This window comes from Bactrocera tryoni, chromosome 3, assembly GCF_016617805.1.
Source record: "Bactrocera tryoni isolate S06 chromosome 3, CSIRO_BtryS06_freeze2, whole genome shotgun sequence".
Taxonomy (NCBI): Eukaryota; Metazoa; Arthropoda; class Insecta; order Diptera; family Tephritidae; genus Bactrocera; species Bactrocera tryoni.
In genome coordinates, this window is record NC_052501.1 from 26,421,663 (window position 1) to 26,436,751 (window position 15,089).

The window sequence follows — 15,089 nt, forward strand, 5'->3', positions numbered from 1 at the left end:
TAAGTGTGTGTGTGTGTCATCGTCTACTCACTTTCGATGTGAATGAAAGCTGGCATAAGTGAAGCTTTTGCCCTCGTACTCGCCGAAGAAGCGACTGTCGCCGAGCACAATGTGATAGATCTCATTGCCGGAACATTTGCCGTAGAGGCGATGCCATTCCTCCGGTGACTGTTGACCTTCCCTGGAAAATGTTCAATGAGGAAAGCAAATGTAAGTGAAAAATAGTTTTTTGTTTTTGTATCAATATGAGCTGTATAAGTGTACTTTCAGTTAATTGCTAATATGTTTTTAACTCTCCAGTATGTAATGTTTTGGAGGAAAATAGATAAATAAAGTAACTTGCAGCTTTTGCGGGCTTTTTAAAGCTTTATAGGCATTTTTGGACAATTTCGAGAGAAAAGAAAAAAATATGGTGCCCTCATTTTGTGGATTGTGTGGTGCACACTTTAATCTCCATCGTTGCGCATGTTTTCGTCCGACCATATTCTACGAAGAAGCTGATGCATGCTCTTTATCAGTTTTTTATATTTGAATAGCTCTGTCGGGTTTTGCTGCACAAGGGCGGGTTCGTATTTTGGCTGTAACAAGATAGCGGTTCGAGTCAATACTAGAACCTCGGAGCGTACGCACGTCTAAAACACCATAAACCTGTATGCCGTCTATCACAACATGAACGATGGTCGGTGAGTTTTCGATCCGGAGACTGCCAGTTAGTTCGATGAACTTTCCTATGCTGGAATCTTGTATTTGGACCTTGGCGAAGTCGATCAGCATCAACCCATGTTCATCATAGAGGCTGAATGGACCAACCATTGTGACGAATAAACCTTCTTTGCCCACCTTGGCGTTAAAGTCGTTAAGCACGATTTTGAAGACATCTTCGATCATATCGTCCCTCTCTTCCGTCGGAGGATGGGCGCAAATAAGCGATATGTTGAAGAACTTCGCTTTGATGCGGATTATGGTTAAACGTTCATCCACTGGGGGGATTGCGATGACTCAGCGACGGAGTTTCCGCCACCAAGCTGTTGTGTCCTTTTCATAAACATCAATTTAGTTCTTATAACAAAACTTAGCAGAAGAAGGCTCAAAAATTGTCGAAGTCGGACTATAACCCATGTGCCAACAATGGCTAAAATCGAGTCAATACCTCCCTCTATATAAGTATTTTCGAACCTCGGTTGACTTTATACCCCGTCTATCGGTCAATATGTAAGAAATATTAATGAAATTTAAAAGGAATCTCTTTTTAAAACCAGTGATTCTCTTGTCTCAAATAGATGAAATCAGGGCATTCTATGTAGTTTAATATAAGGGTTTGCCAAGTTTTGTATTTCTCGGGTTTTGAAGTTTGAAATTTGACTTTGATCTTTTTAATTTGCGAGAGCATAAACCTTCGTTACTTATTTTTTCATATTTTTGTTTTCTTCTCAATTCGACAACTTTTCCTTGTAATAGGATATCTTTCAGTGATGTAAATAAAAAGTTATGAAAATGACTATATATTTGAATTATATACAAAAGTAATCTACTGTGAGGTAAAATTTCGATAGAATTTCACTAGCACGATATATGTATCTCAAAATATCAGATGAGGTTCCTAAAAGTTTCCTACTGTTTTAAGCATTATCTCCATGGTAGTGGTTTCATTATACAATGGCTGTTCGCAAATTAACTGGACTCTTCATATTTCAAATGGCACCAAATAACTCCCAAAATAATAAAGAAAATTTGCAAAAAGGTTAAAGAAACCTGCGAAAACCTAATTCTAATATTATTTAAAAAATTTTAAACTAAAAGTGATAATTGTCCATTAGAGGGTTAACAAACACTTTGTCTACACATCATTCCTGAGTGCATCCATAAGTAATTAGGTTCTTGAGTACCCATTCTTGAAGTGTTGCTGCCAAGTGTTGTTACAAGTTTGAATTGGCTTGCTAACGTTAGTGGCAACTAGTAGTTAGTTGGGACCCTCCGTTCTGCGTCTTTCTTTTCCCTCTTTTTCTTGCGTTTGCTTTTCTGCACAGCATTCTTTGTTCATTTTGTTCATTTTGCGCTTTTTAGCTTTTTGTTCATTGTTCAGCGAGTAAGAAAGCACACTTTCTATTGATATCAAACAGTTTTCTTAGTTCGTAACTAAATAAGACTTTTCTTGGAATTTCTTTGTCTTCATTTGTGCAATAAGTAAACTAAAGTTTAACATGTCAATTTTGTTGTAGGCGAAGTGGAGTCAGAACGCAACTTTTTAATGGTGATGAAAGTTGGAGGAGTGCTTTAAGCGAGAACATGGTTGAAGTGGTTCATGGATGCCATAATTTTTGAATTTGCTGAGAATTGAAGTCATCCGAAACTGTGTTATGATATCTGCTTTACTAATGAGATTATTTGGAAGGCACGACAAACGCTGCCCTTTTCAGAAGAAGCTTAAAATAATTCCGCTGAATTCCTCTTTATGAGATTTTAGTGATGATAGGCAACTCTTTGGTATGAAAAGCTCACAGTGTTCTTTAATAAACCTTCAAAAATCATGAAACCCTCTCATGAACCCTTTTATGGTTTCCAAAATATGGTGTTCTTTCGATAATATTTAGTTTCTAGTGGCCCAAAATATGATTATGTGTAGTACTAGACTCCTGCACGGGAAAGCACAACACGTGCGAGAATCTATCCCATCTCGAGAGAGCTGATAAAGAAAACGAAACGCTTTTGTAGACGAAAAAGAGAGAGGCCAAAATACATGAGTATGAAGAGCTTGACAAGCTATCCGACAGGAGTAATGCTCAAAAATTCTACGAAAATATGCGGCGACTAACAGAAGGTTTCAAGACCGGAGCATACACTTGTAGAACCCCCAGAGGTGATCTAGTGACTGATGCTTAGAGCGTACAACATTTATGCAGAGAACACTTCTTCAGCCTGCTGAATGGCAGTGAAGGCATAATATCAGGAAATGCCAAACCCGATTCCCCAATCGATGGATGCAGCAAATGTTGCATTGCTCGATCATAAAGAAATTCGAATAGCAATTACCCGTCTGAAAAATAACAAATCGAATTGTCGGCCGAGCTATTCAAACATGGTGGCGGCGTAGAACTAATAAGTAGCATGCACCAACTTCTTTGTTGAATATGGTCGGACGAAAGTATGCCCGAATATTGGAATTTAAGTGTACTCTGCCTAACCCACAAAAAGGGTGCTTAAACTCTTCCCCACTAAAGCTACTAGGGTTATATTCACGAACTGGACGAAGGAGCACAGTATGGATCTTCATATCGCAGTCGGTGACATTAAATTGTGACTAATAACAACCATCACTTCCCATACGATCTTGCCAAAGTACGGAACTGCAACAAACCCCTCAAGTTGCTATTTAGTCGGCAGTACCACGCAAAAAGATAAAGATTCGTTGTTGGCAACTTACAGGGCAACTACGCAAGCATCGATATCGGCACTGGACGTCATTCACAGTGGAGCCATTAAGATGTAGACTGAATATCTCCCAGTAGATAGCGTACTTGGACTCAAAGAGCTCGAATTGCTTCGCGAATGTAGACTAATCTTTGCTTAACTTTGTTCTGGTTGTTGTAGCAGGTTTAGCCCTTTGCAAATCCAATAAATTGCAGTCAGCTAACAGACAAATCATTATGGTTTGAATCTGTTGAAGCAGCACCTTACCTAGGGCTCTCGTTAGTTGATTTGGAAGACAACTAACTTGCGGAAGTAGTTATGTTATTGACTAATATTGTAATGAATAGAGCAAATACTTTATTAAAGCAAAGTGGCTTTATTTAAGAGCATATTTTATATTGTTTTCTCATAAAAAATTCATACTATTGATATCTGTATCTCAATATTATTGATTATTCATATTAATGACAGAAACCATTTAAGGACTGCTTTATATCGGAAGCTTTGTATGCAGTTATATTACAAATCCGTAAATATTACTTTAGTAAGCGGATTATGTCGGCAATTCCACCAACCTACAGATATATACATATATACGTGTTTGCCTCTATTTTTTTTGTAATCTACAAATATATACCGGTAATAGTAATGCGCTTAGACAAACACACCTACAGAACTTACATACCCGATTTGGCGTATCCCACAGGAAAGTCTATTGTCACAGAAATCTAGTGGAATTGTAGAGAAGCAAAGACTTTATTAAAACAGTGATGAGAAAATATAAGAAGTGTAGATCCGAGATAAGCTCTGTTAGGTAAGAATAGGTTTTAGCATTGATCCAAAAGCAATCGATTTTCACTTGGTCAGATATTCGTCCTTTGTGTTACCAACAAAGTCCTAAAAGTAGATCACTAGAACCTACTTGTATTATATACAAGGTCTGTTCCAAAGTAAACAGGAATTTTTGAATCTAGCGCGCCTTGGTGACGCCATCTGTATTTCGACTGGTGCGTTAGAATCTGCTATCTTTATCGATTGTCCTGTGAGTGAATTTGTGTGATGGTATTTAATTGATTAGAAGTGAAGCTATTGCGTTTTAAGTGTCAGTATGTTTGTGTTATCGATGCAAAAATGATCTTCGAACAAAGAGCCAACACTCCCCGTATTCACCTGGTATTGCACCGTGCGACTTCTTCCTTTTCGGAAAAATTAATTAATAAAAAAAAAAGGCTTGCACGGGCATACTGGCGGTCATACCAGCCAACGAGATAAAATACTCGTTCGACATGCTTTTGGACCATGCAAAAAGATGTATTGAAGCAGAAGGAGACTATTTTGAATAAAATAAATTGGTTTTGCCGAAAAAATCATTTGTTCTGTTTTTTTCTTTAAAGTACTGTTTACTTTGGAACGCATCTTGTAGACGAAGCGTTTTGAGCTTACCACAAATTTATTAAAACGGTTAATATTCATCGCAGCCACTTTATTAAGTTCGCCAAAGTGTGTCTACCGAGATATTTCCATTTTAGTCTGACAAAAGCTGCATAATAGAGGAGGACGCGAAAATATTATTCCAACACGTCTTTCTCCATACAGCTTTGATAGAGAGTGTCCGACAGAATACATAGGTGCGGCAAACTTCTTGAATGGTATCTAGTCAGAACAGCTAAAATTGCGGCGAAATTGACTTTGCTATGAGCCAGTACTTCTGAGGATCTCTAGTTCTGGTTGCTGGCCAGCGTTTGCCAAGCTCATTGAAGATTTAAAGATTCGACACCAGTATGCAAGAAGACATCGGAAAAGAGACTCGAATCGGATGAAATTGAGGAAAGAATGTCTTTACTAGCAAGTTCATCGGCTCTACAGTGACTGTGACCGGACAAACAGACTAGTATTGAAGAGGTGTGATGTTATTTCTAAAGAGATCATGTACTCCTTGACTACTTTTGAGTATAGCGAATTCAACATGGCACAGCCGCTCGGCTATCAGAGTGAACGCACAACTCACTGAAGGAAGCTGCACTTCATAGCAGTACATCTACAGCTGCTACATCCGCTTAAAAAACGCTACCATGGTCTCCATCATCTCCATATTATCACGATCTATCCTATCTCTTAACTTCTACCCATACTCCCATGCCTTCGCCCAGCCCACAAGTCTTTCGCATGAGATGGCATATGAGATGAGAAATAACCGATGGGAGAGGATTTTGCTATGAAGTGATCTCGATTGTAGGGATTGCAATCGAAGCAGTGGGTAATTTCAGTGTTTCCTACCCAGGCCATCTCATAAACCCATCGTCCCATGTCTAAATGCCAATCACTTACCAGGTACATATGTATATCTAAATGTGCAACGCCTAGGAGTATGAATTGTGTACAGAAAAAAATCTAATAAAAATTTCATCAACTTTTTCGTAGAGGGTCTTCAGCGGATATCCACCTGTTGTTGGCGAATGTGTTGCGCTCGTTATTTGTAATACGAAATTGTGGAATTTAATTCAATTACATTCTTGGATAGATTTAATAACAAAACAGTAGCACCGCCCATGTGCCAGCCGGCGGCCTGAGTCCACATAACACAGTCACTCCTTTGTATCCATGGCCAACCTGGCTCGACTAACAATGTGAGTACCCTTAAGTACATACAAAACTAGTATGTGTGTGCTCACGTGTGTGCCAGTTTAGCTCGGTTGCAAATAATACCAAAGTTACCCATTCACAATAGTACCTGGTAGTGGGGCCTACTAGTGGGCTATTCACGTGGCATTATGTCATGGCCTTAAATTAATATCCACCCATTTGGTCGTTGAAATGGTCTGTTTGAGTATTAAAAGGACGGATGTTAATCTATGTGGTATACTATATATGTATGAATAACGGTATGTGCATATATCTATATGTGGGTATGTATTGCTGAAGTGTTTACGCTGGCGCAGGATAGTAAGTCATGCGGTGCTCTGGCCACGGCTGAACATATAAAGCGACAGCCGGGCGTGAAATAAATTAATACCGACACAGTTACACTAACAAATGCATATCATTTACAAGCTTACAGCGACATGAACGCGCACATTCAGAGACAACAATGGCGCTGTTGCGCTACTCTACCGCTAAATGGGAAGAGCTGTGTGATTGTTTGAGTTTTTTTTTGTGTTCTCTGACTGTATATGGTTGAGTTTATGTGTGTGTGCGTTGGCAGTCGCGTAAAAATTGCGGTTTTGACTGAAAGGGCACAGCTTATAAGCAGGAGGGCCGGAAAAAAAACTAGGAGCTTCTGCTGAGTGGAAGCTATACCCTTCAACTGCTAATTTTTTTTAGCCAAAAAGGTATAAGAAGATATTTTTCTTCGACTGCACCGAAGCTATACCTTTCACAAGAAGATATTTTTCTTCGATTACCACCAAGTTATACCCTTCACAGGTTAATTTTTTTAGCAAAAAAGGTTTAAGAAGACAGCAGGAGGGCCGGAAAAAGAAGAAAAGGGTATAAAAAGATAATTTTCTTCGGCTGCACCGACGCTATATCCTTCACAAATTAAGTTTTTTAGCAAAAAATATTTAAGAAGATATACTTTACAGGATAATTTTTTTAGCAAAACAGGTATTAAAATATATTTTCCTAGATTTTGTTCTGTTGGTTTGTATGACAGTTTCATGCTAAAGTGGTCGGATCTGAACACCTACTTCGAAGATGCCAAATTTCGGGAAGATAGCTCGTCAAGTGATAAAGTTTCTCATACAAGCATTTATTTCCGATGGTTCAGTTTGTAAGACAGCCGTATGTTATAGTGAACCGATTTCGGCGGTTCCGACAAATGAGCAGCTTTTTGAGGAGAGAAGTATGTGCGTGAAATTTCATATCGATATCTCAAAAATTGGACTGTGTTACGCTTACTGCTTATACTTTATGGCCTCTTCGTCGTTTCCTTTTGGGTATGACAAACTTCGGCGCAAACAGTATATGCCTTATTCAGGGTATAAAATACATATATTATATATACAGACACAGCAACAAGGTTTGCAGGCAAGCGCCATTAAGCGACCAATGCATCTATCTTTCAACGGCTTCGAGTGTGAAAGCTCCAAAAGATATGCGACCTCTTGATTCGGAAGAGAAAACAAGTTGTATAATAAAGGCGGAAGAGCAAACGTTGACGCATTGACAGTAAGCAAATGGGTTATCAGGCGATTGTGACTCTAATGTCCGTTTAATGTCTTCCTGGAAAAATTTCGCTGTGGCTCGAACGCAGTTGTGTAAGTATATATGTATTTATAGATATCTACATTTACATGACTTGGCGTAAGGGTGTTACTACAAGTATAAACCTATATACATACATACTCAGTAGAAATATATATCTGTTGACTGTCGGCTTATGGGCAAAGGTCGTGGCATTAAACTGACATTAAAGTGAAGACAATCGTCGCCATGAATATGTAAAGGGTGATAGTAAGGCTCAGCGGTTACGACGAAAGTAATTTACGAGTTACATTTCGACCAGAAACAATTGTGAAATTGCATAGTAAACAAAGTAAAACTGTGTAATCCACATTTTATACTAAAAAAAAAAAAACAAAAAAACGGGAATCAGTATCTTCGCCTCAAAGACTGACAGAGCATGGTGTTATATGTATCACCTAAAATGCAAAATAACGTAACATCACTTTCCATAAGTTTACAGGCGAAGAAACCACTCATATTGAACAAATTTTGATTTTTTGCTTATAAAGTGGTTATTAATTGGTTATATATTATATATATTGGTTACATATTGGTTATATCTGACTGTGGAAGCTGAAAATTTTATACTACGTATATGTAACATGATTTATTGAGTCGTAAGCAATAAAAAAATTAATTTAGATTTTTTTATGTTACGTCATTTTACATTTTAGGTGAGAATATTTGCTTAGTTGAACCTAACCATTTCAAGTGCAATGAACTCTGTTTGGTTTTTGTGCGATTAAAGTTGACACTGTTAGGTCGTCAAATGTTTGGTATTTAAAAGGCTCATACAGGATTTATATTACAGTCGTACTGTTGGCTTACTAAAGGTCACTTTTATATAGAAACCAATAGGTATATTTTGCGCAATTTAGAAAAGTTTTAATTGAGAGTATAGATTGACAAGTTTATATAATACAGTAGGTCTAGAGTAAACCATCCTGATGTAAAGCATGGTTTAACAAAATGGAGACTAGTCATGGCTAAATAAATAAAATTGTCAATTAATCTAATAGAGACTGCCATAGGCAAAGAACGTCACAGACGACATTAAAAGCGTAATACCATATTCAGACCGACACTTAATCACACAATTTCGGCTGTTGAGTGGTTTATCCCACTAATCTTATAAATTTATCAAGATTTCGTCATACAAAAATGACAGTTCGAAATCACTTCATCGGAGTGATTTGAAACTGATCTACGCTAAATCTTTCTGTGCGACTCTGATTTTGCGCCATCTACTTGTCAGCATTGGAAATCTGTTACATTATCACAGCTGATTTAGACACTACAAAGGGAAAAAAATGTAAACAATCAAATTTTTTTTAAAGCAAGGAATCTAATTTCACCCGAAAATCGACTTAACAAATGAAAAAATGCGCTCATTATTTCCATTATATGGAAAATATTTAAAAGAAGACGGCTTTTATTGCAAAATATTATATGGAAATGTTTTTTTTTAATAAATATTAAGCGATGTGAATTATTGAATGGCAAAAACAGCTGTTTTTTCATCTTTCCAACGGCAGTGAGAACGGTCTGATTAGTGAATGTGATTAAATGTAATCTAATCCCTTTAAATTTTCGGTCTGAACATGGTGTAACTTCACTTAAAGTCTATGGCACTGAAGAACTTTATGAAATGAGTAAGCAAAGATTTTAAATTAGATATACTGTGGGCAAAAAATAGTAAGACTTCGTTGATAAGTTTAAATTCTTAATTAATTCTTTAAAATCTATTTCGTGCCACTCAAAGTAATCCCCCAATACATTTGTGTACACGTTTTCTCTAATCCTTGAAACAGTTTCAAGGGTTTTCAATTTTCTCATTGTCTTGTTAAATTCTACAACACCTACAATATTGTGCTAAACCTTTAAGTTGATTAAAGTAACAGTTTCGGAGATACAGCCGTGAGAATTTCTGCGCTCGAGACTAGTTAGGCTTAAGCGTCTTTAAGCGAGTTTTCTTCGAAACTGTGTTTTTGCAGCCGGTTAATAAGATTTCTCGAAAACTATTTAACCGATCTACATAAAATTTTACACAGTTCTTTGAGATACAATTCTTAAAGGCTTGGACGAATTATTTTTTTCGCTAATTTTCAGTTTTTGTTTTTCTTCGTCCGAAACTGTCGAAGAATTTTGGCCTATTTTCATGAATACCTTCACGCAAAGGACCCATAATACTCAGACAATATTCCGTGTTCACAGTTTGGCTGGTCGTAAAAGAGTCGGAACGCACCAAACCTTGATAATAACTGTGAACATAACCTCAATTTGTGGCATGCTTACATGATTTTTTCGTCTTCGGTTCACCTTTGCTACGATATTCGGCTGATCGATCTTTTTTTTCGGGTCGTAAGCATAGAAAGACTCATCGCCAGTCATAATACTAAACGTTTCATGATATCCTAGTAATCGAAAAACATTGTTAAACAGAAGTTAACGCGACGTTGTTTTTCGAAAAAAATTTAGTGACCTTGGAATCAATCGTGCTCTCACTTTTCTTAGGTTTCAAAATGTTTTTCGCTGATCCTTCCGATATTCTAACGATGCCAGTAAGATCGATTCTCAATCAACTGTCATTTAACTTCATTGTCAACTTTATTGTGCAGAAGTGTTGTTGGCCGTCATGGATGTGGTGCATCGTCAACGCGTTCTCGACCATCTTTGAATAGTTTGTACCAATCAAAATTACTTGCTTGGGGCAAACAATTATGACCGAAGGATCTTTTTCAACATTTTGAACCTTTCGGCACCAGAAATTTGATTCCGCACACAAAATTTAATAATTTTCGCACAAGATTTAAACTAAAAAGTCTTACTATTTTTTGCCCACGGGCAAATTTTTCATATTTTCCAAATTTGCTGAGAGAGTTGTGCAACTGTTTAACTCTTCCTCTAACGACTCAAGTTCGAATTAGTTTAAGAAGATGAGATTAACAAAATCATCCAACTGTCCTTCTTAAAAAAGATGGCGAATCTAGAAATAGGTAAGAGGTGTTCGCTGAAGGTTTTATGGTTTGAATAGTACCACATTCCGGCATTTGCCCAACTCCGGAAATACTCGCCAGCATATAATATAATGTGTTCCAAAGGTTGGATATGTTATCGATATTAAAAAGTGAAGTATTTAGTACCTGCCAACTGGACATCAACACACACAGACAATGAAACCTGTTATCTATGTTTCCCAGTTGGAGTAATAATCAAATTGATTATGATCATAATCGTTATCGGAATTAAAAAGTCACTAACTGCATTCCAAACTACTATCCCAGTATAGACATCTTCGATTCGTTACTTGTCACTATGCGTGAGCTCAGCTTTTTTCACTTTGAGATAGCGAAGGATCTCAATATCGCCTATGTATCGTCGATCGAACGAAGAAACGTTCATATAATGTGTATAAAGATGCCAAAGCTAGACTTGGGCTAAAAGACCTGAAACTTTAGCAAAAACGACTTCGAGTATCGGTTGAAATTGAAGACCCTACATTCAACAAAAGCATCATTGTTTGTGACGAGACGTATGGTTAGGTATACGACCACCGTATATCGCTTCAAAAATGAGCCGAAACCGAAAAAACTACTTCAAGTAGTTTAAAAATCAATGTAGTGCTAATCGTTTTCTTTGGCTACCGTGGTGTGGTTCACCATAAATTCGTTACACAGTGTCAAACTGTCAATAATGAATACTACTAAGTCGTTTTGGAAGATCGAGAACATTTGTGGATTTAAAATATATGGATATTTCATTCCGACAACACGTTTTCTTGTGTCTTCTTAGACTTTTAAAAAGTGAAAAATTCATTTCGAGAAACCCGGCATGAGTCCACTGTAGACATAAAATGTCATACGCTGAATTCACTGAAGGTCATCATAACTCGGGGATCTAACAAGTGTATGCCAAATGGCATTGCCGTGCTTGTTTTGGCAGTAAACGAGCCTATTTTAAAGCGATAATAAAGATTTCTTTAAAAATTTGTCAAAGCATACTTTTTTTTGAATCTGAATTAATTGTTTTTGGTATACGTAACTTATACCAATTTTTGTTTTATTAGAACCGATACTATGCATCTATTGCATATTATTGGATTATATAGTAACTATTGATGCTACCATATTTATTTTGCTAAAATTTTTTCTACGCTTTCCACCACTGTACGCTGTTATATGCTTATTCATCGTAACTTTTCTTCTACAAAAAAACAAATATAATAAATACAAAATTACAGTTAGCGCCATGAGTATGACAACTATTGTGTAAATGCATGACTGTTAGTATTGTTGTTTGTGTAACAGAAGTACATAAATATTTACACACACGTTTCCGTTTGACCCGGTTTCACGCGTCCAGTGGAGGTCGTGTCCATTAGCACAGCTCTTTTTGTAGACATGCGTGGATCTTGCTACACGTGTACCTTTAAGCATATGCAGGAACACAAATAGTAAATTTCGCAGTTTATACCAGTATTAAAACATATTGGCATGCTAGTCAATTCAGGTAATATCTGGTATAGTTAGACTAAGCATGAAGTTTACCTCAATAAAATAGCAGTAGTTTGCTTCAGCTCATGGTAACTCTATAATATCAAAGAATTCTTAAACTCTCGCAACATAATATAATAGTTTGTTTTGGGCGAAATCAGATAACAACCATGCCTACTTTCCATATAATAAACTTTTAAATTCCCTATGGTCCATTTTACAGTATACAAATTAAACTACCAAGTTATCAAATTAAAACTTTTAAACAAATAATGCCGTCAAATTATCTCATTTTACCCAAATAGCAAATATGTGGATGCAGTGAATATGCCTAATTTTTTACTGAACATATCGACCAATCAGTCAAACTTTATATTGGAACTCTTTGAAAATACTTCCCTTAGCCACCACACATTATGGCAAAAAAATAACCGTAAATTGTAGTTAAATTCCACTGGTTAATGATATTAAAAAAAAAACAAGTAAGGAAGGGCTAAGTTCGGGTGTCACCGAACATTTTATACTCTCGCACCATAAAGTGATAATCGAGATTTCATTATCAGTTATTTACATATTTTTCAAATACCGTAATTGTGTAAAGTTTTATTCCGTTATCATCATTGGTTCCTAATGTAAATATTATACAGAGAAGGCATCAGATGGAATTCAATTATATATTCAATTCGTTATATTGGAAGAAGGCGTGGTTGTGAACCGATTTCACGCATATTTCGTACATGTCATCAGTGTGTTAAGAAAATATTATATACCGAATTTCATTGAAATCGGTCTAGTAGCTCCTGAGATATGGTTTTTGGTCCATAAGTGGGCGACGCCAAGCCCATTTTCAATTTTTAAAAAAAGCCTGGGTGCAGCTTTCTTCTGCCATTTCTTCCGTAAAATTTAGTGTTTCTGACGTTTTTATACTCTCGCAACAATGTTGCTAACGAGAGTATTATAGTTTTGTTCACATAACGGTTGTTTGTAAGTCCTAAAACTAAAAGAGTCAGATGTAGGGTTATATCTACCATACCAAAGTGATCAGGCGACGAGTAGAGTCGAAATCTGGATGTCTGTCTGTCCGTCCGTCTCGTCCGTCCGTCCGTCTGTACCAAAGTGTCCGTCGAGTAGTCGAAATCCGTCTGTCTGTCCGTCCGTCCGTCCGTCTGTCCGTCCGTCCGTGCTTTCCGTACATGCAAGCTGTAACTTGAGTAAAAATTGAGATATCATGATGAAACTTGGTACACGTATTCCTTGGCTCCATAAGAAGGTCAAGTTCGAAGATGGGCAAAATCGGCCTACTGCCACGCCCACAAAATGGCGGAAACCGAAAACTTATAAAGTATCATAACTAAGCCATAAATAAAGATATTAAAGTGAAATTTGGCACAAGGGATCGCATTAGGGAGGGACATATTTGGAAGTAATTTTTTTGGAAAAGTGGACGTGGCCCCGCCCCCTACTAAGTTTTTTGTACATATCTCGGAAACTATATGTCTATGTCAACCAAACTCTACAGAGTCGTTTTCTTCAGGTATTTCCATATACAGTTCAAAAATGGAAGAAATCGGATAATAACCACGCCCACCTCCCATACAAAGGTTATGTTCAAAATCACTAAAAGTGCGTTAACCGACTAACAAAAAACGTCAGAAACACTAAATTTTACGGAAGAAGTGACAGAAGGAAGCTGCCCCCAGGTTTTTTTAAAAAATGGAAAATGGGCGTGGCGCCGCCCACTTATGGACCAAGAAGCATATCTCAGGAGCTACTAGACCGATTTCAATGAAATTCGGTATATAATGTTTTCTTAACACCCTGATGACATGTACGAAATATGGCTGAAATCGGTTCACAACCACGCCTTCTTCCAATATAACACTATTTTGAATTCCATCTGATGCCTTCTCTGTATAGCACGAGTACATACATTAGGAACCAATGATGATAGCGGAATAAAATTTTACACAAATACGGTATTTGAAAAATATGTAAATAACTGATAATGAAATCTCGATTATCACTTTATGGTGCGAGAGTATAAAATGTTCGGTGACACCCGAACTTAGCCCTTCCTTACTTGTTTGTTAGTCGGTTAACGCACTTTTAGTGATTTTCAACATAACCTTTATATGGGAGGTGGGCGTGGTTATTATCCGATTTCTTCCATTTTTGAACTGTATATAGAAATGCCTGAAGAAAACGACTCTATAGAATTTGGTTGACATAGCTATAGTAGTTTCCGAGATATGTACAAAAAACTTAGTATTGGGCGGGGCCACGCCCACTTTTCCAAAAAAATTACGTACAAATATGCCCCTCCTTAATGCGATCCTTTGTGCCAAATTTAACTTAAATATCTTTATTTATGGCTTAGTTATGACACTTTATAGGTTTTCGGTTTCCGCCGTTTTATGGGCGTGGCAATGGGCCGATTTTGCCCATCTTCGAACTTAACCTTCTTATGGAGCCAAGAAATACGTGTACCAAGTTTCATCATGATATATCAATTTTTACTCAAGTTACAGCTTGCACGGACGGATGGACGGACGGACAGACGGACGGACGGACAGACGGACGGACAGGCGGACGGACGGACAGACAGACATCCGGATTTCGACTCTACTCGTCACCCTGATCACTTTGGTATATATAACCCTATATCTGACTCTTTTAGTTTTAGGACTTACAAACAACCGTTATGTGAACAAAACTATAATACTCTCCTTAGCAACTTTGTTGCGAGAGTATAAAAATTTGCTAAGTTGCTAGGCCTGTCCTTAATTACTAAACCAAATATGAAGGCGATCTGTCATCCAGTTTGATTTCAGCAGCAATGGATAAAAATATCGATGAAAGAATTTGTCTCCAATTTTATATTTCTAACCAAATTTCGTGAGCGGAATCGTTGCGAGTGTTGGAAAAGTTTAACGGTGATTCAGTTTCATCAAAAAAACAAGCCTA

General features: G+C 37.2%; 1 protein-coding gene across 11 annotated transcripts in view; it reads right to left on the bottom strand.

Moving 5' to 3' along the window:
* LOC120771486 (potassium channel subfamily T member 2) overlaps positions 1 to 15,089 on the bottom strand; it is an 81,774-nt gene that overhangs the window by 50,158 nt on the left and 16,527 nt on the right. For all 11 annotated transcript variants that reach the window (XM_040099535.1, XM_040099534.1, XM_040099533.1 and 8 more), the window contains exon 7: positions 32 to 181. In XM_040099535.1, the coding sequence (XP_039955469.1) occupies positions 32 to 181 (150 nt within the window). The remainder of the gene's footprint in view (positions 1 to 31; positions 182 to 15,089) is intronic.